Source organism: Harpegnathos saltator, unplaced genomic scaffold, assembly GCF_003227715.2.
Source record: "Harpegnathos saltator strain DR-91 unplaced genomic scaffold, Hsal_v8.6 scaffold56, whole genome shotgun sequence".
NCBI classification, from domain to species: domain Eukaryota; kingdom Metazoa; phylum Arthropoda; class Insecta; order Hymenoptera; family Formicidae; genus Harpegnathos; species Harpegnathos saltator.
Window position 1 is genome coordinate 3,517 of NW_020230382.1, and position 25,031 is coordinate 28,547.

Below are 25,031 nucleotides of genomic sequence, written 5' to 3' on the forward strand. Positions count from 1 at the left end.
ACCAGGCCTGTATCTCTAACCGTTTAGGAGATATCGAAGGTTAAAGTTTTCCAAGCTTTCTCCGTTGATATCTCCGCTTCTACTGGGAGTAGAGAGTCGTCACTTACGGCAAAATGTAGGGTTTTGAGAGGACTTTAATTTGGTGCCAGAACCAGGCCTGTATCTCTAACCGTTTAGGAGATATCGAAGGTTAAAGTTTTCCAAGCTTTCTCCGTTGATATCTCCGCTTCTACTGGGAGTAGAGAGTCGTCACTTACGGCAAAATGTAGGGTTTTGAGAGGACTTTAATTTGGTGCCAGAACCAGGCCTGTATCTCTAACCGTTTAGGAGATATCGAAGGTTAAAGTTTTCCAAGCTTTCTCCGTTGATATCTCCGCTTCTACTGGGAGTAGAGAGTCGTCACTTACGGCAAAATGTAGGGTTTTGAGAGGACTTTAATTTGGTGCCAGAACCAGGCCTGTATCTCTAACCGTTTAGGAGATATCGAAGGTTAAAGTTTTCCCAGCTTTCTCCGTGATATCTCCGCTTCTACTGGGAGTAGAGAGTCGTCACTTACGGCAAAATGTAGGGTTTTGAGAGGACTTTAATTTGGTGCCAGAACCAGGCCTGTATCTCTAACCGTTTAGGAGATATCGAAGGTTAAAGTTTTCCAAGCTTTCTCCGTGATATCTCCGCTTCTACTGGGAGTAGAGAGTCGTCACTTACGGCAAAATGTAGGGTTTTGAGAGGACTTTAATTTGGTGCCAGAACCAGGCCTGTATCTCTAACCGTTTAGGAGATATCGAAGGTTAAAGTTTTCCAAGCTTTCTCCGTCGATATCTCCGCTTCTACTGGGAGTAGAGAGTCGTCACTTACGGCAAAATGTAGGGTTTTGAGAGGACTTTAATTTGGTGCCAGAACCAGGCCTGTATCTCTAACCGTTTAGGAGATATCGAAGGTTAAAGTTTTCCAAGCTTTCTCCGTTGATATCTCCGCTTCTACTGGGAGTAGAGAGTCGTCACTTACGGCAAAATGTAGGGTTTTGAGAGGACTTTAATTTGGTGCCAGACCAAGCCTGTATCTCTAACCGTTTAGGAGATATCGAAGGTTAAAGTTTTCCAACCTTTCTCCGTCGATATCCAGCCTTCATCCGTCGATATCTCCGCTTCTACTGGGAGTAGAGAGTCGTCCATGTAGTCCAAAATGTAGGGTTTTGAAAGGGCTTTAATTTGGTACCAGTCCGAAGCCTGTATCTCTAACCGTTTAGGAGATATCGAAGGTTAAAGTTTTCCAACCTTTCTCCGTCGATATCTCCGCTTCTACTGGGAGTAGAGAGTCGTCCCTTACGGCAAAATGTAGGGTTTTGAGAGGGCTTTAATTTGGTGCCAGAACCAGGCCTGTATCTCTAACCGTTTAGGAGATATCGAAGGTTAAAGTTTTCCACCAGCTTTCTCCGTCGATATCTCCGCTTCTACTGGGAGTAGAGAGTCGTCCATGTAGCGCAAAATGTAGGGTTTTGAAAGGGCTTTAATTTGGTACCAGTCCGAAGCCTGTATCTCTAACCGTTTAGGAGATATCGAAGGTTAAAGTTTTCCAGCCTTTCTCCCGAATCAGCTTCATCCGTCGATATCTCCGCTTCTACTGGGAGTAGAGGGTCGTCATTGTAGTCCAAAATGTAGGGTTTTGAAAGGGCTTTAATTTGGTACCAGTCCGAAGCCTGTATCTCTAACCGTTTAGGAGATATCGAAGGTTAAAGTTTTCCAACCTTTCTCTATCGATATCCAGCCTTCATCCGTCGATATCTCCGCTTCTACTGGGAGTAGAGAGTCGTCCATGTAGTCCAAAATGTAGGGTTTTGAAAGGGCTTTAATTTGGTGCCAGTCCGAAGCCTGTATCTCTAACCGTTTAGGAGATATCGAAGGTTAAAGTTTTCCAGCATTTCTCTCGAATCAGCTTCATCCGTCGATATCTCCGCTTCTACTGGGAGTAGAGAGTCGTCCATGTAGTCCAAAATGTAGGGTTTTGAAAGGGCTTTAATTTGGTACCAGTCCGAAGCCTGTATCTCTAACCGTTTAGGAGATATCGAAGGTTAAAGTTTTCCAAGCCTTTCTCCATCGATATCCAGACTTCATCCGTCGATATCTCCGCTTCTACTGGGAGTAGAGAGTCGTCCATGTAGTCAAAATGTAGGGTTTTGAGAGGACTTTAATTTGGTGCCAGACCGAGTCCTGTATCTCTAACCGTTTAGGAGATATCGAAGGTTAAAGTTTTCCAACCTTTCTCCGTTGATATCTCCGCTTCTACTGGGAGTAGAGAGTCGTCACTTACGGCAAAATGTAGGGTTTTGAGAGGACTTTAATTTGGTGCCAGACCGAGGCCTGTATCTCTAACCGTTTAGGAGATATCGAAGGTTAAAGTTTTCCAAGCCTTTCTCCGTCGATATCCAGCCTTCCTCCGTCGATATCTCCGCTTCTACTGGGAGTAGAGAGTCGTCCATGTAGTGGAAAATGTAGGGTTTTGAGAGGACTTTAATTTGGTGCCAGAGCCAGGCCTGTATCTCTAACCGTTTAGGAGATATCGAAGATTAAAGTTTTCCAACCTTTCTCCGTTGATATCTCCGCTTCTACTGGGAGTAGAGAGTCGTCACTTAGTCGAAAATGTAGGGTTTTGAGAGGACTTTAATTTGGTACCAGTCCGAAGCCTGTATCTCTAACCGTTTAGGAGATATCGAAGGTTAAAGTTTTCGAACCTTTCTCTGTTGATATCTCCGCTTCTACTGGGAGCAGAGGGTCGTCATTCACGGGAAAACGTGGGGTTTTGAGAGGACTTTAATTTGGTGCCAGAGCCAGGCCTGTATCTCTAACCGTTTAGGAGATATCGAAGATTAAAGTTTTCCAACCTTTCTCCAGCTTCTCCGTGATATCTCCGCTTCTACTGGGAGTAGAGAGTCGTCCATGTAGTCGAAAATGTAGGGTTTTGAGAGGACTTTAATTTGGTGCTAGAGCCAGGCCTGTATCTTTAACCGTTTAGGATATATCGAAGATTAAAGTTTTCGAACCTTTCTCCGTTGATATCTCCGCTTCTACTGGGAGCAGAGGGTCGTCATTCACGGGAAAATGTGGGGTTTTGAGAGGACTTTATTTTGGTGCCAGAAACAGGCCTGTATCTCTTGTCGTTTAGGAGATATCGAATATTAAATTTTTCCAATTTTTTCCGTAGATATCACTGCATATACTGGGAGTTGAGAGTCTTAATTAATGGTGAAATGTTTGGTTTTTAGAGCACCACATTTTGTTGCAAGAAGCAGGCCTGTATCTCTAGTCGTTTAGGAGATATCGAAAGTTAAAGTTTTCCGACTTTTCCGTTGATATCTCCGCTGCTGCTGGGAGTTGACAGTCGTAATTAATGGTGAAATGTAGAGTTTTGAGAGGACTATATTTTGGTGCAAGAAACACTCCTGTGTTTCTAGTTTTAGGAGATATGGAAGGTTAAAATTTTCCAACTTTTACCTTTGATATCTCCGCTTCTACTAGGAATTGAGAGTGGAAATTTATGCTAAGATTAGGGTTGGTATAGGGTTGGTATAGGACTACATTGTGGCAAGAGCGCGTTCCTGTATCTTGAACCGTTTAGGAGATATAGTAAGTTAAAATGTTTAACTTGTGATGTTAATATCTCCGTTTCTACTGTGAATTGAAAGTCGAGGTTTATGGTCAAATTAGGGTTGATATAGAACCATATTGCAAAAGAGCGTTCCTGTATCTTGAGACCTTTAGGAGATATCGAAGGTTAAATATGCTATCGATGAGGTTCGCTTATAACTTCCATTTATCTCAACAGCACTTCTCGGGAACATTCCGTTCGAAAGGTTAGTCCGCGATAAAAAGTTTCTTGCGATCTGAGGCCGCTGTTGTTTAAAGTTAAATTGCAGCAATAGTATTGTTATCGGTCAACCCTGAGACCGGCTGCTAACATCCATTTGTAACGTCTGCCGCGCCTTTGCGATTACCGATAAATTCAGTTTTCTTGATTACTCGCGCGATTTCAAGTGGCCATAATATATGGCGAAAATACATGGCAATATATGGGAATAATATATGGTAATAATATACGGCAACAATATATGGCAACAATATATGCCAACAATATATGGCAACAATATGTGGCAGCAATATATGGCAATAATATAAGACAATAATTCATGGAATATATTTTTCGTTACAAGAGTCAATGCAAATTTGCGACATGCACAATGTAATAATAAAAGTAATAATAAAGTAATAATAAAAGTTCTTTCTGCGAGCTTTAAGTCAGACACTCACCAATGATGATATTGATGATGTCCTGTTGCATCCAACCAGATACACCAATGTCCGCCCATGTCCGCTGCCGCTCTCCATGTCGCTCAACATCCATCTTGCAGATCGTCCCACGGTGATCGCTACACTTTCATCACACTTCCGCGACGCGGTCGATACGCGGTATTAGAACGGCGATATTTACATCAATTAACGAACGTTTTACTCGCCATCGGTGGAAACTTTTTGCGCGCTGCGAAACGGACTCTATAAACTCGATCGGCGAGGAGTAAGAACTGTGTGAAAATTTATTGACTCGTCCAACGGATTTTTACGGTGCTTTTCGCGATTGCGTCTGAAAAGTTGCGAAAATGTGAGATTATCGATATCTACGAGTGAAATATTCGCGACGCGAATGCATGCGAGGAAAGATTAGACAATCAGAAACCGGTCCCCTTTAGGAAGCGCAAAGAGAGAGGAGCGGGGCAAAGTTTTCACGCATTATAGCTCTGTCACGATGAAGCTTACGTTCGCGATACTTTGGCGAAATGAGAATTTAAGTTTTCTTTGTTAGCAACGCGAGTAAAAACGCGTATATTGACAACCGCGGTCGCGATATTCAAAGGCACGCGAGCGAGGATACCTCAAGCTCGGCGTACGCTGGCGCAATTTCTACGCGCATTATACGCTACTCGAGACAATAGGGATTGTGATGAATGGACAATATTGTCAAATAATTCTACAGCCTGTTTTGCAAATAAAAGAAAAGTAGCTAACGATATCGGCATTTAGGTATGAATATATTTTATACGGACAATTGAATATTGTCAAATAATTAAATCGTTAAGTAATTCTGCGGCCCGCTTGAAAAATAAAAATAAAGCAGCTGATGTCGGTGTCGCGTTTGTACATATGAATATTCTCTTATTCAGATGACTGAACATCAAAAGAGAATCATTCAGTATTTTAAATCTTGTATGTAATGTAGGCTATCGATCAAGTAATCCCCTGATTGTTTCGAGCAATGTATTTTATTCAACGTCACAAATACACACATGCAAGTATCTATTTGCAATTCGCATTGACTCGAACGATATTTTTTAGTCCCACATCCGTCATGCAGAATTTTGTTTCTCTTTTCATTTTGACTCACCGAAACGACTTGCAGTCAGAGCCGGCCACGTTCCGCTTCAACTCTGTAACAAAAAATTCACATTTGCTCATCAGATTTGACCAACGAGTGCGGGCGAGTAAAAGAGTAGTTTACCCTCTGCGATCGTAATTCAAGTCGAGCCGGAAATTATATCCCAGCTCTAGATCGCCAAGTCAAACAGAGGACTATAATAAACTTGTAAACTTACCTTCAAGCCGACTCTGCTTCGCCCGAACCGGATCCTCCGGTGCGGCATCCGCGTCCACCGGATTACTGTTGCTTTCCGCAACAACTGAAACAGAAAAATAATTTTCCCGGTTGATAACCTGCGGTAGAGAGAGAATATCTTTGATCGGGACCAATCGAAAATACGGATATATTTTGATACGGAATTTTTATCTTTATATTTTTGTTCCAACATTGAAAATTTAAATGGGACTTGAAGCTTTCAAGAGAGCTGATGAAGAGCAAGTTACAAAGGCAAAGATCGTAAAGAGTTGAACACAGATGTGTAGGAAACTTGTAAACTTTACCTTCCGGCCGACCTTGCTCTGCCCGAACCGGATCCTCCGGTGCGGCATCCGCGTCCGCCGGACTTGCTTCCCGCAACGTCTGGAACAAAAATTTAGCGTTCTTGGTTGGTAAGCTACGGTAGAGAAAAAATGGTTGGTCGGGATGAGTGGAGAATATTCGCTACGATTTTTTTTTCTTTATTGACATTGAATGTCTAGATAGGAGCTTTTGAAAGAGCTGACGAAAGAAAATGACAATAAGAAGCGGAGACAACAGTTGTGTGCTCTCGAAAATATTCTTTTACGGATGGACATTTAAATTCAGATCCCGTAACAAGAATAAACAAACTTGAAAGAAGCGCTGACCGAAAACAAAAACGATCGCAGTCTAAGAAGCGATATGACGTTGAATATTCTACACAAGACCAATATTCTCACACAGGAATTGGGAATGATTCAGAATGTTTGATTGAGAACATGATGAATTCGAGATCCACGTCCATGGACCGTTATCCGTCTCTGTCTGGATCAATATCTTTTGTATACAACAACGGAATAAATAGATAGACAGACAGAGATCGACGAGAGTAATTATAAATTCATAAAGTGATGATTACTAGTCGGATGATGACGGATTGTGAATGCCGAGCGCGAAATTCCGACTTCTTATTCCCGGAAAATTCGTCAAACGTACGCTCTCGTTATCGGAGACCTCCCGCGTAATAAATGATTCCACATACCTGGAAACGTGACGTATCTTTGCCGGCGTTCTGCTTCTCGACTGCTGAAGTCCTCCGGATTTCACTCGCTCACGCTTCTAATGCTGATACTCGCGATTCGACGGTGCAGTTAATGAATGAGATGCCGACGCGATGCTGATTGAGTATCTCGAGGACCGACGAGATATATTTCTTTTAATTACACGAGACGGAAGTGACGAGAGCGTCGCGCACGGCTGCTGCTGATGGAATGAGGTCGAATACATGAGGTGCGCGAGTATTATAATACGAAGGGCAAAAAGTGTCGTCGCTCGCGAGCCGATCAACACAATCGGCGCGATGTAAACATTGCGGGCCTCAGCGGCGGTTGAAGCAAGAGACTTGCCTTTGAGCGTCTCTTGTTTTCTCGAAGGTTTCGGAACGACGAGGGGAATGCGAGAAGGCCTTCAACTGTACGCGACATTGATGCACTCTATTTATTGATTACTGAAAATAAAGAAAATTACTCTGTCGAAGCATCGGACATTTGTTAGCTTTATGTTAATTAAAGAGGAATGTGTACGATTAGAAAATGTGTTAGCAATTATGCAGAGTGTAAGTTGTTGTGACGCCGTTTTCAGAGAATAATTAAAGGTCATGGTAGCGTTAAAGAATGGAATTTCATCCTATGCGAATTTAGTCGCGCTCTTATTAAATATTAGTCCTATATAAAATGTCGTATTTAAAAGTATTGTTTCGCATTCACGAGATTTTGTCGTGAATTCTGCTCTCAGATTGGATCGCGGGTGAATACTTTTTAATGCGACGGGGAATAGAACGTGAAAATCTTGTATGCCTCTGAATCCGAAAACGATTAGAAGAAGAAGTGAATATTTTTCAATACGAAAGTTCGCATTTAAAAATTATCGATTGCGATTGAATACAAGGCATATTTGAAACGAATTGAATTCTTGTTAATGCGAAGCATTCACTACTGCCATCTCGCATTTAGCGCGGTGAAATTTAATGGGAACTAATACCTTTAGTCCCTTTCTTCGGATCAGAAAGCAGAATTCAGACGTATTCAAAATGTCAATACTTTTTAATATGTTTCAGTTCGACATTTTATACAGGGAGATTATCCGCTGCGGACAATAACTCTTCTACTTTTCATCTAATATTCAATGATGATAAATAACATTTAATTGCATTCGTTTGGCTTTTTTTATTTCGAAAATAAGAAAATATATACCATGAGATTTTACCCATGACAACATCAACTTTGATGCTTTTGTTAAAATTTCAAATATTTCGTCGACTCGCGGGATATTTATAATCGGAGTCTCGTCGCGTTAATTAACACGTGCTCCTCCGAGCGGATCGAATGCTCACCGACGGCCACTGTCAGTGCCACGAGCGAATGTCCGGAACGGACGGGATGCTGAATTAAGAAACAGGACGAATGAACGGGACACGGGCAATGATACATCATGCGTCTCCATACATGTCAAATTGTTTATTATAGAAGAGACTTTGATACGGCAATATATATTCGAAGATTTAACATTTAATACGTATTTTTGTTTTTCTGCTCCTCCCCCTCTCCGCCCTTGTTCTTTTTAGACCACCGGGCATAGTCTGGCATAGAGATGGCAACTGTGGTTGCAGCACGGACATAAACCACCTGAAAATGGATGTAGCATGGACTTCCACTACATGCAGATTTTACCACCGAGACCTGAAAGTGGATGTACTTATCGTAGTTCCTCTCTCAAAATGGATGCAGATGGCGTCCTTTCCCAGTGCGGAAAGTCGGTGTCGCAGAAAATGTCGTATTGACCGCTCTCAGGTTTCTCTCTGGTTGAACCGGGAGAGCGACACAGCGCGGCGCGTCGCGACGACGCGACATTGCCATGAAGTGTGCCAAGCTCGCAAGACGGTAAACTCTCGCGTTTAATTCAAGACCAACGATGGGTCCTGTGTTTATCTATGATTGCCAATGGCAACGTGATCTCAAACGAACGAAGTACTCTGATTCGTCGATTTTGAGGGAATAGCGAGCAAGATTTCGGCGATATCGTTGGATAGAGTCGGTGCACGATTGAGTTTCCCTTCTACATGGATCATAATGCGAATTTGACACCTGTTTTGTGGATACGTCTACGAGTGACGGGGAAATTGATAGGAACACGCCTCGCATAGAATTTATATTGTTTATTGTCGATGTTAGATCGTTAAATCACTCTATCCTTGTTCCCTTCTAAATGTAGAATTGAACATCAATCAATGTTTTGCTTCATCAACTGACATACTAGCTACAAATAACATTCTTATAGTTTCAAATAGCTCATTAGACAAGATTAACACCGGGTCACTTATCCCGGAAGACAGTTTATTTTTTACTGACACTGAATAAGGTCGTACAGAAGTTGCAAGAGGAAAATCGGAAACAATTAACGAGTGTGCTAACCGTTCGTGTCGAACGAATATGACGGGATTAGGCATGGATTTTGAGGATGATTTCTTCTTCGAGGAGGACAAAATGTTGGTTATAGAGGATTGCGAATCTTAATTGCCAATTAGCTATAATTTATTGTCACGCTGCATTACAGTCTCAATGTGCTTTCTTTTGGTTGTAACATGCATGTCTGAATGCCACGGTGCGGTGGAACAGTTTGAGAGGTGATTTAACTTTATCCGCCAATAGCGGCTTACCTCAAAATTTGAGTGGATCAACCTCGGATGATAGAGTCTCCGTTACTCTGACCACCGTACCATCGGCTAACGTCGAATTGCACCAACTGGCTATGATGGAAGATCGCATGTATGCACTATTTTTATGTCACAGTTCTATTAATTTTTCTCTTCTGTTCTTGGCTTTACATATGTCTCTTTCTCTGCCAAATTTCAATTCCTTTCTTCTCTATTGTCGCTTATCATATTGGGACATAGACCAGACATAGAGCTGGTCGCACAAGATCAATATATTCAGCAGAGACCTGCCAATCAAATGTAAGTTTTTATTTTTTGGCATTTTCATTGTGAAATATATTTATATTATAAAATCATGTGGATACATATGAGTAATATTGAGTATCCTGATGAGAAATTAATAAAGATGCCAGTTCTTTCCAATAAAGTATCTTTGTCAAAGTTTAAAAACATTATATATAGCTTGCTACACTGATATGCAAGTAAGTATCTGTATAACTTTAAGTGATATTAATCAATTTTCCCTGTGTTTCTTTTATACAGATATTATTTAATATTGCTTCTATAAATAACACAATTGCAATATCTGTTTTTGACTTTAACTTTTCTTTTTAGTACAAAAATAATTTTTAAGTGTCATATACAAATTATTATTCGTGTGCTACATTATATATTTATTTCCATTCTTATATCTAGAACATTTTTTATGCATTTTGTGATCCAGTTGTATATTTGTATTTGTTTAAAAATTTATACCTTCTTTAAATATTAGGGGCATGACCATTACATCTGGGAACGTCATAATACAGAAAGATGCCAGTAATCTTATTGGTATAAGCATTGGTGGTGGTGCGCCACTCTGTCCATGTCTGTACATTGTACAAATTTTCGACAATACACCTGTTGCATTGGATAGCACTCTTCAATCAGGCGATGAACTCGTGGCAGTAAATGGTGTGTCAGTGAGGGGCAAAACTAAAGTAGAGGTCGCGAAGATGATACAGTCCTGTGATTCGCAGGTCAGCATCAATTACAACAAGCTACATGCTGATCCAAAACAAGGACGCACCCTTGACATCGCTCTTAAGAAGGTAAAAAATATATTGACCATGCGACGGCACGTTTAGATAAATCCATCTCGCGATAATTGTACAATTGCAAATTTTCAAATTTGTACAGGTGAAGCATAGATTAGTGGAAGGAATGGGCAGCACCACGGCTGACGCGCTGGGACTATCGCGAGCCATTCTCTGCAACGACGCTCTCGTCCAGAGATTAATGGCGTTGAAACGCACGGAGAATTTTTACAGAGGTCTTGTCGCTCACGCCAAGGCCACATTACACGCTTTCTTTGACTTGACTCAAATCTATAAAGGTATTTATGTTTTTCAAGTGCACATAACTGCGTATCGTAATTGTACATTAACTTATCCGATTTTTTCAGTATTCGGAGACGCTTTCGCCGCGATAGGAGTGCGAGAACCGCAGCCACGCGCCAGCGAGGCCTTCCGACAATTTGGAGAGCAGCATAGGCAAATGGAGAAGTTTGGTGTCACGATGTTGAAGACTCTGAAGCCAATATTGAGCGATTTAGGAACGTATCTCAACAAGGCTATACCGGACACTCGGTTGACCATCAGCAAATACGCCGATGCGAAGTTTGAATATTTATCTTACTGTCTGAAGGTGAAGGAATTGGACGATGAAGAGCAGAGCTGTGCGGCTCTGCAGGAACCACTTTATCGCGTGGAAACAGGCAATTATGAATATCGCTTAGTGTTGAGATGTCGGCAGGAGGCTCGTGCAAGGTTCGCAAAACTCCGCTCGGACGTATTAGTAAAACTGGAGTTGCTCGACAACAAGCACGTGCAGGACGTCGTATGGCAGTTGCAGAAATTCGCAGCAGGCTTGGCCAAGTATTACGCTAGCACGCGAGATCTGCTGTCGGCTGTGATGCTATTTCCTGTCGAGGTCGACCTGTCGCATTCCGCATTCCAGTACAAATCAACTGGACCGCAAACGTTAACAGATCATGAGGATATCGAGGAATACGAACCGGAAGAGAAGCAGCAAAACGTCCAGGACGAAGAGCTCCTCATCGACACGCAAACCTTCCCGCTGATATCGCCGAAGGCGACTGACAACACGTAGCGATACTCGTTGAGTTTTTGAAGAATCTTGTGTCTTTTTGAGGAATCATTCGTGACTTTTATAATGTTCGGCATATGTGTACGAAATCTCTCTCTTTGATTATCGCGTGTTGATCGCGTCGAATACTTGATACATTGCTGCATAATACATTCCTTGATAATCATGATGCGGAATACAGCGTGCTAGTTAGGTTAGGTACTGAATTTTTCATTACGATGTAAATGAATGTATCCAAGTCCCGCTGCGCGATTATTTGTTGTGTACAGGTAATGGAATCTATAATTACTACTTCCCATACACGTGTAACTTGCGGATGTAAAATACATATTTTTAATAGCTATCCCGTACTTACGATCTTGAAAGCATGTTTCGCTTTCTCTCGTTAGATTTTATTTTCTATAAATCAAGTTGAAACGATATATTTGTATATTTAATGCCAGAATGCCATTAATTATACTTCCCTTTCAATTATACGTGGGAACACGACATATAGATATTTATGAACTATACATGTATAATATATTAATATTTATAAATCAAATAATATATATACTGTATATGATACGTACAACCGGTGTATATTTGCAAAGAATAAAGTACATACCAAAGCTATTGTTTTGAGATATAAGAGAAAATTGTTCTTTATATATTGTATAATTTCTCTTTTGCTGTTTATGTCAATTTATAGTGAATACTTGTACAATAAACATGCAGGTTTTTTATGAATTAAGTTTTAGAAATTTCGTTTTAACTCTAAATTATTCAATAGAGAGAAATTGGGAAATGTGATATATTTGAATTCTCCCTCAATTTTTATTACACATGCGCCCCGAAAGCCGGAAATACCACCATTTAAAGAAATGTTGGGAGCATTTATTCTCTCTGTAACTTTCTGCACATGCGTCAATACGTGACGCGTTTATTGCTTAACATACTCGTGCCTAAATGCAATATTGGGGGTTTTTGTGGAGCCCGAACCATTTCTTTTTCCATTTATTTTTTTTTCTGTATAGGCTACGTTCTGATATTCCAGCACTGAAAATCTATAGCATACGTAACATAAATGATGTATTTTCAATATTGGCAGTGAATATCGGAACGCAACCATAATCTTACATTATTACATTGAGTGCATTCAGTACTACAACCGCTCACTGAGCGCTCAATGAGCTTTTACATTTGATTGGTATATCCCTTTAGATTTAAAAATATACACCAATCAGATGCAAGAGCTCACTTAACGCTCAGTGAGCGGTTGTAGTACTGAATGCACCCAACGGTTTCGCCCCAAGAGCGCTTTATTATATATTTATGGTCTGTTCTTTGTAGCTGCACTGTTGAACAGATGCAATAAGTTAAAGTGAGACAAATATAGGTTTTCTCATTCTAGCTTATTGCACCAGTTCAGCAATGTAGCTACAAAGAACAGACCACTAAACACAAGCCTATCAAAACTTGTGTGACGTGTTGACGCATGCGCAGGAGGTTGCGGAGGGAATAAATACTCCCAGAACTGGTTACGGTCCTGTTTTGTTCTTTCTTTCTTTCGTCGTGCGACCAGTTGTGTGCTTGTCCTCTCGTAGAGCTAAGGTCATATTGACGACTTGCACCAATTATTAAGTTCCATCCGACGTTAAGTAAATAAATTTTAAACATAAAAAAATGACGACCGAGACCGAGCTTGCATGCGTTTATTCCGCATTGATTCTCGTCGACGATGATATCGCCGTAACGGTAAGTACATTTTATGGAGGTTATGCCGCGTGATCTTAAGCTCGATATAGACTTGAGCACGAACACGCATGAGGTAAGCCGAGCACGTGCCGCACGGGCTCGAACTGAGCCGAGCCCTGTCGGTCCATCAAAGATAATTCGTGCTCAATTTGGACGCATTCGAACACGTGTACGGAAGATAGCCGAGCACGACACGAAAAATTAAGAACAGAACTGCTGACTCCGAACGACCAGAGCAACGTCGAACAGTTGCCTCGACTTGCCTCATGCGTTCTCATGTGGAGACTTAAATTTTCAAATCGAGACATTCAGTGTGGCCTCAGCTTGCCTCATGCGCGTTCGTACTCAAATCTGTATCCAGCTTTAACACGTTGCTTATGTCTCAATCCAACATTTTATTAAAAATAAAGAAATAAGACTCATACTTAAAAATTTTCTAAGTAAGATTTATTAAATTCGTATATGATTAAAGCAGTCCTCAATATCTTTATTGTAAACAAATATATCAGTATAATTTTAGTGTAATTTTGCAGAGTAATTTATATTGAACTTTTTACGCTTGTGTCCTACAGGGAGAAAAAATACAAACCATCTTGAAAGCTGCAAACGTTAACGTTGAATCTTATTGGCCAGGGCTTTTTGCCAAAGCCTTGGAAGGTATCAATGTTAAAGAATTGATCACTAATATTGGATCTGGTGTTGGTGCCGCACCTGCAGGAGCTGGAGGTATGTATATTTTTTTATCGCGAAGATATTAACATTATAAAACTCAATCTAGTGTGACTTATATATATGACCTACTTATAAAATATAGCATATATGTATACAAAGTGTATCAGAACAACCATCTCAGATGTTTTTTTTTTTAAGTACATATTTTTGAAAAAGATGTTTCATACAAAGTTAGTAGGGTTTTATAAGGCACATTACATGGCAATATTATTAAGACTTGGAAGTGTTGTCAAGGTTACATGGAAGTCAAATTTAATTTTTTAAATAGAATCCCTATTTCTCATTACATATTCTTGTAGCCTATCTTGACAGCTTTGCAAAACACTATAATAAAGTATTTTTCCATTAAGTATTTTGCAAGTTATGAGACCCGAAAGTTACAGTATCGCCGGATCACCGAGTCGACGGTAGTGCACGTGATTGTCACAACGCGGCGTATGCTGAGTTACCGCTATTCGAAAGAGTCGCCAGCGACTGTTATCTCTTGTTATCCCTCAATTTCTTTTCATTTTCGCGCGCAACATACACAACACACATAAAGAGGTGTAAATCCAACTGTGCAACCTCCACGCGGTATGCCTTGAGTAATGCCGGCAGTACTGTAACTTTTAGGCCTCATAACTTGCAAAGTACTTAATCAAGATAGGCTACACAAATGCAATGAAAAATATGGGTTCCATTTAAAAAATTAAATTTATCTCTAATATATATAATATACACCCTGTATATATATATATATATAAAAGTGTGATTTAAAACAATATTGTCCTCTTCATCCACCGGACTAGAAAATGTTGCTAGTACGGTCAGTATCAGAGGAAAAAGAAAAATGAAAACAATAGCTCTTTTGGTTTTATCAATAAAGATATAACTCAGGTTTGGTTTACAACATTATAATTTTTAACATAATTTTGGGCTTTCTAGCACATGTTAAAATATAAATATCTCTTCAAGAAATATTTCATATTAGAAAACAAAATATCTTTTTAAGAATATCATATGAGAAGTAACATATGTATTGTGATTTTACAGCTCCTGCTGCTGCAGCACCTGCCAGCACAGAAGCTGCACCAGCTAAAGAAGAAAAGAAGAAGGAAGAACCTGAAGAGGAATCGGACGATGATATGGGCTTTGGTAAGTGCATCAAATTTATAACATTTAATTTCACAAAGATAACTAAAGTGTAGACATTATAAAGAATATTCAATGATTAATATAGCATGTATTAGCTACGGAATATATATATGACGATATCGTATAGCAAAATGAGAATATAAAAGAATTGTTTCCTATTCAACGAACTAATCAACACTATTTTAATCACATTGCACTATTTTCGGTTACAGGTTTATTCGACTAAGCTCAAGGATCGCACTACGTTGGTCCATTCCATTTGTATGTACAGTTATATTGTACAATAAATAAAACATTTTGACAAAGATATATATATATATATACTTTTCCATCATAGAAAAGCGATCTCACAATAAGGATATACTTTTCTTGTTTTTCTTTTTTGTTATCTTTGCACACTCTATATATATATTATATATATATATATATATATTGTATGTTAATATACATATATATATTATATATATATCATTATATATATCAATGAAATACGCGCATAGACTACGTTCGGTGAATTCTATGTAGAATGAAAATATATAATTTTTTATCTCTTGCGTTATACACACATACACACCCAATTTCTATGTTTTTGGTAATGTGTATACTATCAATGGAGTAGGATCACGATTCTAGCCGTTGTTACTATATTTGTTCTCGATGACTTGTGCGCCGTTTGGCGATACATCACGATATAAGTTCAATCGATCGCGCTTTACGCGGCGTTTAGTAACGATTATTCCGTTGAAAGAACCAGCTTTCATTGACGGATTTTTCATTTAATCTAATCATCTAACCCCCGTAACAAAGCGCGAGCAATTTCGTATGCTTCCCGACGATAAATAGAATCAATCGGGTGAGATTATTATTACGATCTCGTGTCGTGTGGTGATAATTCAACTCGATTCACATGTTCATGCTTTTACGCTATGTAAACGGTGATATCCCGTTTTTTGTCATCGTTATCAATCAATTGGTGTATATGGAACGGAAATAGTCGTTATATAAGTTGCGGTGTACATAAAAATATGTGGATGTACAGCGCGTAAATATGGGTATTTGCACACTCTATCCCTTTCCTTGAAATCAATTTTCATCGAAAAAGAAAAATATCGCTGAAAAATTTTAGAATATATTTTTTCCTCGTTTGCATAAATATATTGAATAAGAGCACACAGACTTGTAGTAATATTTTACTATTTTGTATGAGATTACTTCAAAACACCATGGCACGTGCAAATACCTCTTTTACCCATTGCACATCACGAATCCTATTATCATCTCTCTCTCTCTTTCTCTTTGTAAAACGTTATAAATAGAAGATATACAATCGATGATAAATGTAATGAAACATATTGAGCGTCATTTAATACACAAATAATGATCCAGCTACTATTATCGGCAGCACGTAAGATTGCGAATTAACATAATCCGCGGTAAATATAATACACACGAGACTTTCGGTATAAACAAGCTTAAGATAGATATTTGGTGATTGCACAGCTCTCTGTTGAAAACATCTCATCAAAACGCACTTGGCAGACTCTGTGATTCATTGATAACACGTTGTGCATTTATAGAAATACTCGTTACACACTAAGAAGTCGCATTTCAGAAGTCGAAACGTACATTGTCCTTACAGAGTGTGTGCAAAGAATATACACTTTATGAATATGATCGATTATCACGGAAGTTTACAACCGAAAAAACTGAAAAATTTACGATAAAGTAATAGTACCATAGAAAGCTACGATTTAGCTTTTCACTTGCATCATTTTTCGAGGAAGATATATAATATCAGACTGTCCGACAAAAACCTCTTTCCATTTTATCTAATTAGACAGAACAAAATTCGAAAAAACCGAGTCCTCGAGACTAAATATCCTTTCCCTTCCATGCTTTTTCTTACGTTCTCCTTCTTTCCCTCCCTCCCTCCCTCCCTCTCTCTCTCTCTCTCTCTCTCTCTCTCTCTGCAGTAATAGACATTTTTTCAACAAAGTAGTCACGATATTATCAGCGATATTTTGCGTTTACCAACGCCTTCTCATATACTTATACTTAATATTTTAACGGAAGTATTATTTTAACGTCTTTTCTCTTAATCTTTCGATTCGCTGTTATCAGCGCGTTGCGCTTCCGGCTCCGATAACGGTAACCATTGCGCCGAAGCACCCTTGCCGGACAATATACGTTGAAATAATTCTCTCTGGCACGAGGCGGATACTTCGCACTTGGCCAAGAGGTCGCCGTTAGATCGCAAAACAGATAACTGTAAGATGCACTTCGACAGAACGTCGCTACTGATATCGAAGCTGAGGATATCATTCCATACAGGACTAGTGGCTTCGCGCTGTATGCCCGATTTCTTCTTCTTTAGACTCTTACCGTCCTGGATGAGCGACACCTGAAACATGGAAATAACAGAGCAGTTAGCAATAGATCAAGAAGAATCGTGCATTCACGTGTACACACCCTGACGAATGGATTCGCGTTCGCGAGATCGTCGAGAACAGGCAGATTTCTTGCCCTGACGACGATGATCGTCAGTTTCTCTATAGACGGATGATACGAGATGGAAACCATCAGCTCTCCTAACGGTGGCGCTTTAAATCCACCTTCCGCACCGTATCGTAGAACTGGCTTCGTGATGGTGACGAGGTCCGTGCTTAAATCCGCTACGGAGGATAAAGGAAGTTGCACGTAACCCAAACCACGGTGCCTCGTGAACGCATCGAAATCGTAGAGTAGGATTTCCAACGTTCTGCCGGCCAACGACGACTCGGGCGTCACCTCGAAGACGAAGTCCTCGTCGAATACTATAGCGAGCGACAGCAATTAGAGGATAATTAGATTAAGAGATCTTAATGCTCGAGTTAATGAGTTGCGAAGAAAAAATGGAAAGATATTCACCAGGATTCAACGTGCGCCTGTGTATCGTTGTTTGCCACACGTTGCTGCGATCAGGTAGCAAACGTATTTTAGCGTAGGGATCCGCGATGTCGCTCAATTCGCGAGCGCGAAGATCATGCGCCTTTGAAACAAGGAAGGGTTATTTCAACTTGGTAGAGTACGCGCGATACGCGATGTGAGAAATGATGGATCACCTCGATAAGCCTGACGGTGAGTATCCCGGCGTTCTCGTCGTAGATCAAGCCCAGTTTTAATTCACCCCTAACTTCATCGGACGATGAGGTTGAGGAGGAGGATGAGAGCTACGCAACGAAATCGCGTGGTGTAATTGATCGCAATCGTCAGATCAGATGCAGCGAAACCATATGACGTTACCTTGTGCCGTGGAGCTGACTCGATTTCGACACTGTTCAATCTAGAATGAGAGCCGTCTATACTCCGCGTCGGCGGCTTCACAATCACCATACGTTTCTCAGACGCGACCACCGCCCCTTCCGGAAGCGGCGGAGCGAGCGGGCTCATGGGAGACGGCGGAATGTCGTCCGATTCCGAGAGATGTTGTCTAACTGCAAAAGGAAGAGAAATACGCTGACGGGATTCGCCGATAGGAAATTAAATTGTTCGCGGTAAAGGGCCAGTTGTTCCAACTTCTTGTTAAGTTAATTGATAGTTGAATCATATATTTATCTTTGTTTTTTTCTTTACTTTAGACAAAGACAGACATATGATCTAACTATCAGTTAACTTACCAAGAGATTGGAACAACCGGCCCATAATCTCTAAAGATGCACGTTACCTCTTCTAGGAGAATCGCTGGCGATGCTGTCGAATACATGATCCGATTGCCATTCGTCGTCGTCCGATTGACTGTTGCTACGCCTGGAGATCTTGTTATCCCGTGAAAGCGCGACACCGCTGCCCAGGCCGACCAAAACATCCTTCGACGACCTCGCTGCCTCTTCAGCTCTGTCCAGCAGGTCTCGTTCGAACCTTAAGAAAATATTATTGCGTTATTTATCATCTTACATGTTAAGAAACAAGCTTTGTATGGTAACAAATAAGCGTTATCAGCTTCATCAATTATATCAGCAGGCAAGCTAATTCGAGCTTGCGACGATACATGTTTCGTCATGTTTTATCAGGAGAGAACCAGGAAAGATACATGCCAGTTGAGCGGTCCCGTGGTAAGCAGCGGCAATCGGCGGCGACGCGCACAAATGGTGTAGACGATCACCGCCGAGATTGCTCCGGTAGCGGCACCAACCGTGCCCAGAACGGCGACCACCCCGGCACCGTGGACATCCATCTTAATAGACCTGGATCACAAAAAGTCGAAAATGATAAGGACGCAACATTTCGACGCAAAAATCCGACCTCTCGCTCGTGTTGCGGATCGGGAGATCTAACACACAATCGTTATCTCCGCGTTTCTTCAACAGCTGTCGTTCGACCTGACCGAAAGCACCGGTTGCACCGACATCACTTACGACTACGTTTGCTCCGATAAATTTACTTTCTTTACTCATCAGCCCGAGTGAGATCGCGTAGTTCGAGAAAAAGGATCAACGGAGGATTAGCGTGTCGCGCTAAACTCGCCAAGCTCGCTTCATCCAAGCGGTGTCGGTGTAACAATAAATGCTGGTAGGCGGAAGAAATCATCCGCCCGAGTCGTCTAAAAGGGACACTTCTCAGGCGGTTGGCGGAAAACGCGTGAGACGCACTTCTGAAAATGACGCGAGACGCAAATCCGGGGCCGACATACGGGAGAGAGCGGGCTTACAAATACGTACACTCACCCCTGTCGTTTGCGCGAGCGTTACATCATTCTCTCATCGCCGGGGCGGATGCGAACGTACGGGGGTGTTTCCACAATTCCCCGAAAACGAGCGAGTCACCAGCATTAGGACATCGCATCAGACGGGGGGTGGTTCATTGGCGAGTCCGATGAGGTCATATCCACCCCGTGACTGTACACTACGGCTAACGTAGTATCACTTTCTCGCCCTGTAGACTGACCCCCTCGAGAAAGAGCGTCCGTGTCCGCGCGTGCGCCCGTACGTTTTGTTAGCCGCTGGCGAAGAAGAATCATCGAGCGACCTTGAATCGGAAGGAGGAACGTGTTTCGGACGGTTCTCCTCTTCCTCCTCCCTCTCTCTCTCTCTCTCTCTCTCTCTCTCTCTCTCTCTGTGCGCAAAAGCAGTCGGTTAGCGAGAGCGGAGAACAGCGGTAGAAAGCACACGTACACACCGACATAGTTGCGACATCAACGATGCACGCGACGTTTAAAGAAATACTGCTTAGATTTTCATTGTGAAAAAAGAACCTTGTATCGTATGAAAAATTAGATATTTCTCTGATATTGTTGCAGGCAAAACGCGAACGCGTCGCACGAAGCTATGGTTATTCTTTTTTACGACCTTCAACACCGTTAATTCGCTAATCGGCCGTCACTTCGAACTAGCGATGTAACAATAATATATAATCGCAGACGATTTCTTTCACTTTAGATGTTTTAAGCATTTAGTATTTTATATTTTTTTAGATATAGATATGGAGAGAGAAAAAGAGAGAAAGAGAGAGAGAGAAAAAAGAAAGTTTACATCATGGTTCAGGATCGGACTGGTTGAAAGCCGGCACTGGGAAATACAACGGACTACCCCACCAGACTGATAGGTCGAATCGATATCTTTACTGAGATTTTTGTGCGTAATCGTGTCCTAAATCGTCCTCTCGTGCGGATATCGCTGTTGTTCACCGAAATCTTTCGCACGTGAAAACACTCGTGTCGGCGCGGCACGTGAGCAGCGATATAGTTTTACTTTCTTTGTTTCCATATTCTTTTATCTCATTTTCCATCGCACGTGAAAAAGAGTAAAGGTCATTACTAACGCTGCACGCGAAGTTTCGATTATGGTCCGACGTATTGCTCTTTCAAATCGAGATCTACAAAGTATTCGTTTTCCTCCATGATATGATGAAATGTAATTGACTCAGGCAAACACTTGATCGACTACTTATAATAAAAATATTCTTGGGCAATATTTAATTTTGACAACTTCTTGGTAAACGTACAATTTAATACAATTTAATACAACTCACGTGACAGAAAATTACGTAGAGAAATGCTTTTTTAATGTTACTAGTAACGCAGTTTGTGAAAACTAGTTCGTGAAAATACGGTTGCATGCTTGTAGCTATTACAATGGCGATAAACGTGTTAATTATTGTTTCCTTCGGTAGAAAATTATACTCATGTGATTAAAATGTAGATTGTCGATTCATTAACTTGCTTTATTGGCGGTGTATGCGCTACAATATATACATTAATATTAAGAAATTGAATTTTTTAGTTATATAACATAGTTATATAACATTGTCCAAAGATGTTGATCATGCCAATATTTTTCTTATGTCATTCTATTAGAAAATTATCTCCTATGATAATTAGAAAATATCTTATGCTGATGAAAGTAACAAACATATTATATCTGTTTGAAGAAATAATTTTAACCAGATAAACTCATATCAGCAGAATATAGAAGGAGCTTAGTAGAAACATAAAAGGACAAAATCTAAAGGTTAATTCCTGAGCTCATTAGTTACATTTAACTATAAACGACTATGTATTTAGTCTGTCACCAGTACTCCTCCTCTTGTTACTATTCCCTTTAGTATACATACATATATTACTAAATATGTAAATATGATGTAAGCACCTGGAAACAAACATGAAATTTGCGTGCAATAATAAATAAAAATACAACACCATATGAAAAATATGCAAATTCATAAATTACATTAACATAGAGACTTTTATGCCTGCAAAGTTAAGATCTGCCTGTATCCTTATTATACATCAATATTAATAAATTTAATCAATTTTACATACCTGGACGTTCCTCTTTTATTATATCCATCCTCACATTCTGGATGCTGTCAATGCCTTTTTAATTTCGTCGTTACCATGCAATCAACGATATTGTGAAAGAGAAGAAAAAGCAATTTAGGTTAAATTATACTAAGCTTTCGTTTTGCAACATTTTTCATTACTGCAAAACACAAAGCGAATATATCATACCAAATCAACAATTTTTAAAACGATGAAACTGGCAAATGTGACGAAAATCAGACACAATAAGAAAACAATTTGAAAATATTGTCCCGCGAATGAAATGGTTAAGATAATTATCAAAGTCAAAATCGATATGATATCGATGAATTTTGAAAATTTTGCAGCATGAGAGTAGTCCCTGTTGATTAGCGATAACAGAATTATAGCAATTGTGAAGTCCAATGTTTAGCACTTTTCATTACACGAAAAATTTATGTAAACATTGCAATTTGAATGCTCAATTTAAATTTCTATCGACTGAATACTATCTCGATTCTATCGACTGAATGGAGGATATCGCGACATCTTGTGACGACTAATATATTCGTTAAGCATAAAGTTACTCAGCTGATAATTTATAGCAATAATCGTCAAATATGGCGACCAAGAAGGTTGGTGGATTATGTGTTTCTCTTACTAAATTGTATAGAGGAAATGCACCCACGATAAGTACATTAACCCAGCGTACGTATGCAACTATAGATGAGGGTGACACTAAAGTCACCCATACGGGTCAGGTGAGATATAATTTTTGTTACATGAAATAAATGGTGTTGCTAACCTATTTGATTGCGTTATTCGATTGATTTTGAACAATTGCTATATTTAACTGTGAATTCTATATTCAAATTCTACAATTACATTTAATTTCCGAAATTACATTTAATTTAATAACATACATATGTTCTATGATTAAGATTTTACAATGTAAATATTGATTTATTCAAAGACCACTTAATTTCTGTAGACTAATCATTTTGATTGTGTTCCATCAGGTGTTTGAGAAAGATGACTATCGATTGGTAAGATTTATAAATAGACCAAAGGAAGTCAATGAGAATTGGGCTATCAAATTGATAGATGAAGTACCACCAGCCCTCGCAAAAGACAGAATTGTGGCTTGTGATGGTGGTGGTGGTCCACTTGGACACCCAAAAGTTTACATAAATCTAGTAAGATTTATATTATTGAATATGAAATATTTCTATTTCATCATTTGCCAGTGATAATAAAAGGTGTGAATTTTCTATGAAAACATTTACATTTTATTTTTATGTAGGATAAACCAGGCAATCATATTTGTGGTTACTGTGGTCTGCGCTTCTACAAGGAGGACCATCATTAGATAACCATTGTACATGGGTAGTTATATGATTAATAATTTATGAATATTTTAGAATGCAATATTTGTTGTAACAGGATAAAATAAAATTGGTATGACATAGTAACTAATATATATCAAATAATCTTAAATAATAAATAGATTAAAAGTACCAAGATTACAAATAAATGTGTATTTATTAAACTAAACATACACATTTCAAAATATACAGTAAATTAATATAAATCAGATATCTGCTAAACTATATTAGGCAGTTTAGACTTGGAAAATTAAATGTTAAATTTATATTTATCTATGATGAGTATTCTTTGAATATATATATACATAAGGGATTAAATAGCTTTAACAATATATTGCTTTTAGCAAGAACTTTAACATAAGCAAAATAGAAAATATTTACTGAAAAAAACTTTTATTTATGTAATACTTTCTTATTTCAGAAATTAATGTTATTCATATCCATATCTCATAAGGCTGTCTTCTGACTGTTCATACCTAATGGTATTGCCTGCAATTCTGTTCTCATACAAAGAAATTCTCCACAAACACACATTATACTTAACGACACGATATTTAAACACCACCAGCTGAAAGATGTTGGGAAAGTTCCATTGTACACCCAACAACAGATCAGATGAATCAAATGGGCAGTGCACGCAAAGTCCATGCACTGTTTTGTTCTTTGCACTAGCCACCATAATGCTGATGCACCAATAAGTGCATTAAAAACAAAAATTACAATAACTGATCGTCCTTCAAAGTCACGAACATGTATCTCTTTGTATTGAAAAGCATAATCCAAAGATTTTGTTGAGCCCAACATCGATGCAGTGATCCAAATCCAGAATCCAAGGCAAAAGTACATAACAGTCTGCACAGCTACTATCTGGGAGATTATAAGAATAGGATCCCATGTTGTCTTGCGAAATTGTCCAGAAAGATTACTCATTGTGTTATGACAACAATTCATTCATTCAAGAAGTAAAAGTTTCCCAAGTAGAGACTGCATGAACTTTCATTGTTCTATAAATTGTTGAGTTTTATGTCTGTAAAGTTAGAAAGTAGCTATAAATATATCAATCATGAAGACAATGCACAATATAGTAGAAACAAAAATTTTAGATAAAGTAATGTATCGTCTAAAAAGCTCTATAGAAAATAATTTTGCTTGATTATATCAGATGAAAGACGTTTTGAGGCTAGAATATTACGAGGTAATACTTACGTTATCGTTTCGTTTCGTTTCGGTAATACTATCGTTATCGTTTCAAAATGATAAGTTACACAGAAACGTTGATAATTCAATCTGAACTATTTCCCTGAATATGCCGTATTCGGACGGAAAACGCGCGTAAACAAAATTATGGAACGTTTATGACGCGAAACTCGTGGATGCATGATTTAGCACATATAAACGCCGTTTAAACATGACATCATGCTGGCTTTTTTAATCTGGGTCGTAGGAGAAAACATTTCCTCCGTGAATCCACATAAATATCCGAATATCCCTACTATGAAAGCGAAAATTAGAGAACTTTCGTTAATTCACTCGTACACGTCAAATCTGAATTTATTTGTTATTCTATCACATCAGCTGTGCAACACGACAGAAGCGTGAGTGAATGCGGCGTTCGTGTCAGCTGTGCGTGTTCGCAACGAACTTCATGTTTCACGACTAATCGAAGTCGCTATCGCGCATGTGTCGTGAATACTCGATGGGTGGGAAAAATCCTAACATTTGGCAACACTTTGGTCACGAATAAGGTGATGCAATTTCGTCATCAGTC

At 39.5% G+C, this 25,031-nt stretch overlaps 5 protein-coding genes across 9 annotated transcripts; 3 read left to right on the forward strand and 2 right to left on the reverse strand.

Moving 5' to 3' along the window:
* Positions 1-8,786: 8,786 nt before the first annotated feature.
* PICK1 (protein interacting with PRKCA 1) lies at positions 8,787-12,115 on the forward strand. 3 transcript variants are annotated; one of them, XM_011156092.3, is made up of 6 exons: positions 8,787-9,184; positions 9,315-9,464; positions 9,593-9,652; positions 10,125-10,443; positions 10,532-10,727; positions 10,797-12,115. In XM_011156092.3, the coding sequence occupies exons 1-6, from the start codon at positions 9,129-9,131 to the stop codon at positions 11,501-11,503; spliced, it is 1,488 nt and encodes a 495-aa protein (XP_011154394.2). In that variant the 5' UTR covers positions 8,787-9,128; the 3' UTR covers positions 11,504-12,115. The 3 variants fall into 3 exon arrangements, with proteins under 3 accessions (XP_011154394.2, XP_025159439.1, XP_019701134.1); XM_025303654.1 differs by lacking the exon at positions 9,315-9,464; XM_019845575.2 differs by lacking the exons at positions 9,315-9,464; positions 9,593-9,652 and having other exon boundaries at positions 10,797-12,114.
* A 917-nt stretch (positions 12,116-13,032) lies between these two features.
* On the forward strand, positions 13,033-15,414 carry RpLP1 (ribosomal protein LP1). Its single transcript, XM_025303667.1, has 4 exons — positions 13,033-13,237; positions 13,810-13,963; positions 15,002-15,103; positions 15,316-15,414. Exons 1-4 carry the CDS (start codon positions 13,166-13,168, stop codon positions 15,327-15,329), a joined length of 342 nt encoding a protein of 113 aa, XP_025159452.1. The 5' UTR covers positions 13,033-13,165; the 3' UTR covers positions 15,330-15,414.
* A 1,626-nt stretch (positions 15,415-17,040) lies between these two features.
* Positions 17,041-20,091, reverse strand: LOC105192163 (synaptotagmin-5). 2 transcript variants are annotated; one of them, XM_025303653.1, is made up of 8 exons: positions 19,801-20,091; positions 19,177-19,326; positions 18,807-19,000; positions 18,386-18,576; positions 18,205-18,312; positions 18,011-18,131; positions 17,573-17,916; positions 17,041-17,504 (listed from the first exon to the last, which is right to left on the reverse strand). In XM_025303653.1, the coding sequence occupies exons 2-8, from the start codon at positions 19,314-19,316 to the stop codon at positions 17,199-17,201; spliced, it is 1,404 nt and encodes a 467-aa protein (XP_025159438.1). In that variant the 5' UTR covers positions 19,317-19,326; positions 19,801-20,091; the 3' UTR covers positions 17,041-17,198. The 2 variants fall into 2 exon arrangements, with proteins under 2 accessions (XP_025159438.1, XP_011154396.1); XM_011156094.3 differs by having other exon boundaries at positions 19,807-20,090.
* A 2,381-nt stretch (positions 20,092-22,472) lies between these two features.
* ND-13A (NADH dehydrogenase (ubiquinone) 13 kDa A subunit) lies at positions 22,473-23,350 on the forward strand. Of its 2 annotated transcripts, none has more exons than XM_025303655.1 (3): positions 22,473-22,639; positions 22,898-23,074; positions 23,178-23,350. In XM_025303655.1, exons 1-3 carry the CDS (start codon positions 22,499-22,501, stop codon positions 23,184-23,186), a joined length of 327 nt encoding a protein of 108 aa, XP_025159440.1. In that variant the 5' UTR covers positions 22,473-22,498; the 3' UTR covers positions 23,187-23,350. The 2 variants fall into 2 exon arrangements, with proteins under 2 accessions (XP_025159440.1, XP_011154398.1); XM_011156096.3 differs by having other exon boundaries at positions 23,182-23,350.
* A 199-nt stretch (positions 23,351-23,549) lies between these two features.
* On the reverse strand, positions 23,550-24,922 carry Sys1 (Sys1 golgi trafficking protein). Its single transcript, XM_011156095.3, has 2 exons — positions 24,470-24,922; positions 23,550-24,290 (listed from the first exon to the last, which is right to left on the reverse strand). The coding sequence occupies exon 2, from the start codon at positions 24,212-24,214 to the stop codon at positions 23,711-23,713; it is 504 nt and encodes a 167-aa protein (XP_011154397.1). The 5' UTR covers positions 24,215-24,290; positions 24,470-24,922; the 3' UTR covers positions 23,550-23,710.
* Positions 24,923-25,031: the final 109 nt, after the last annotated feature.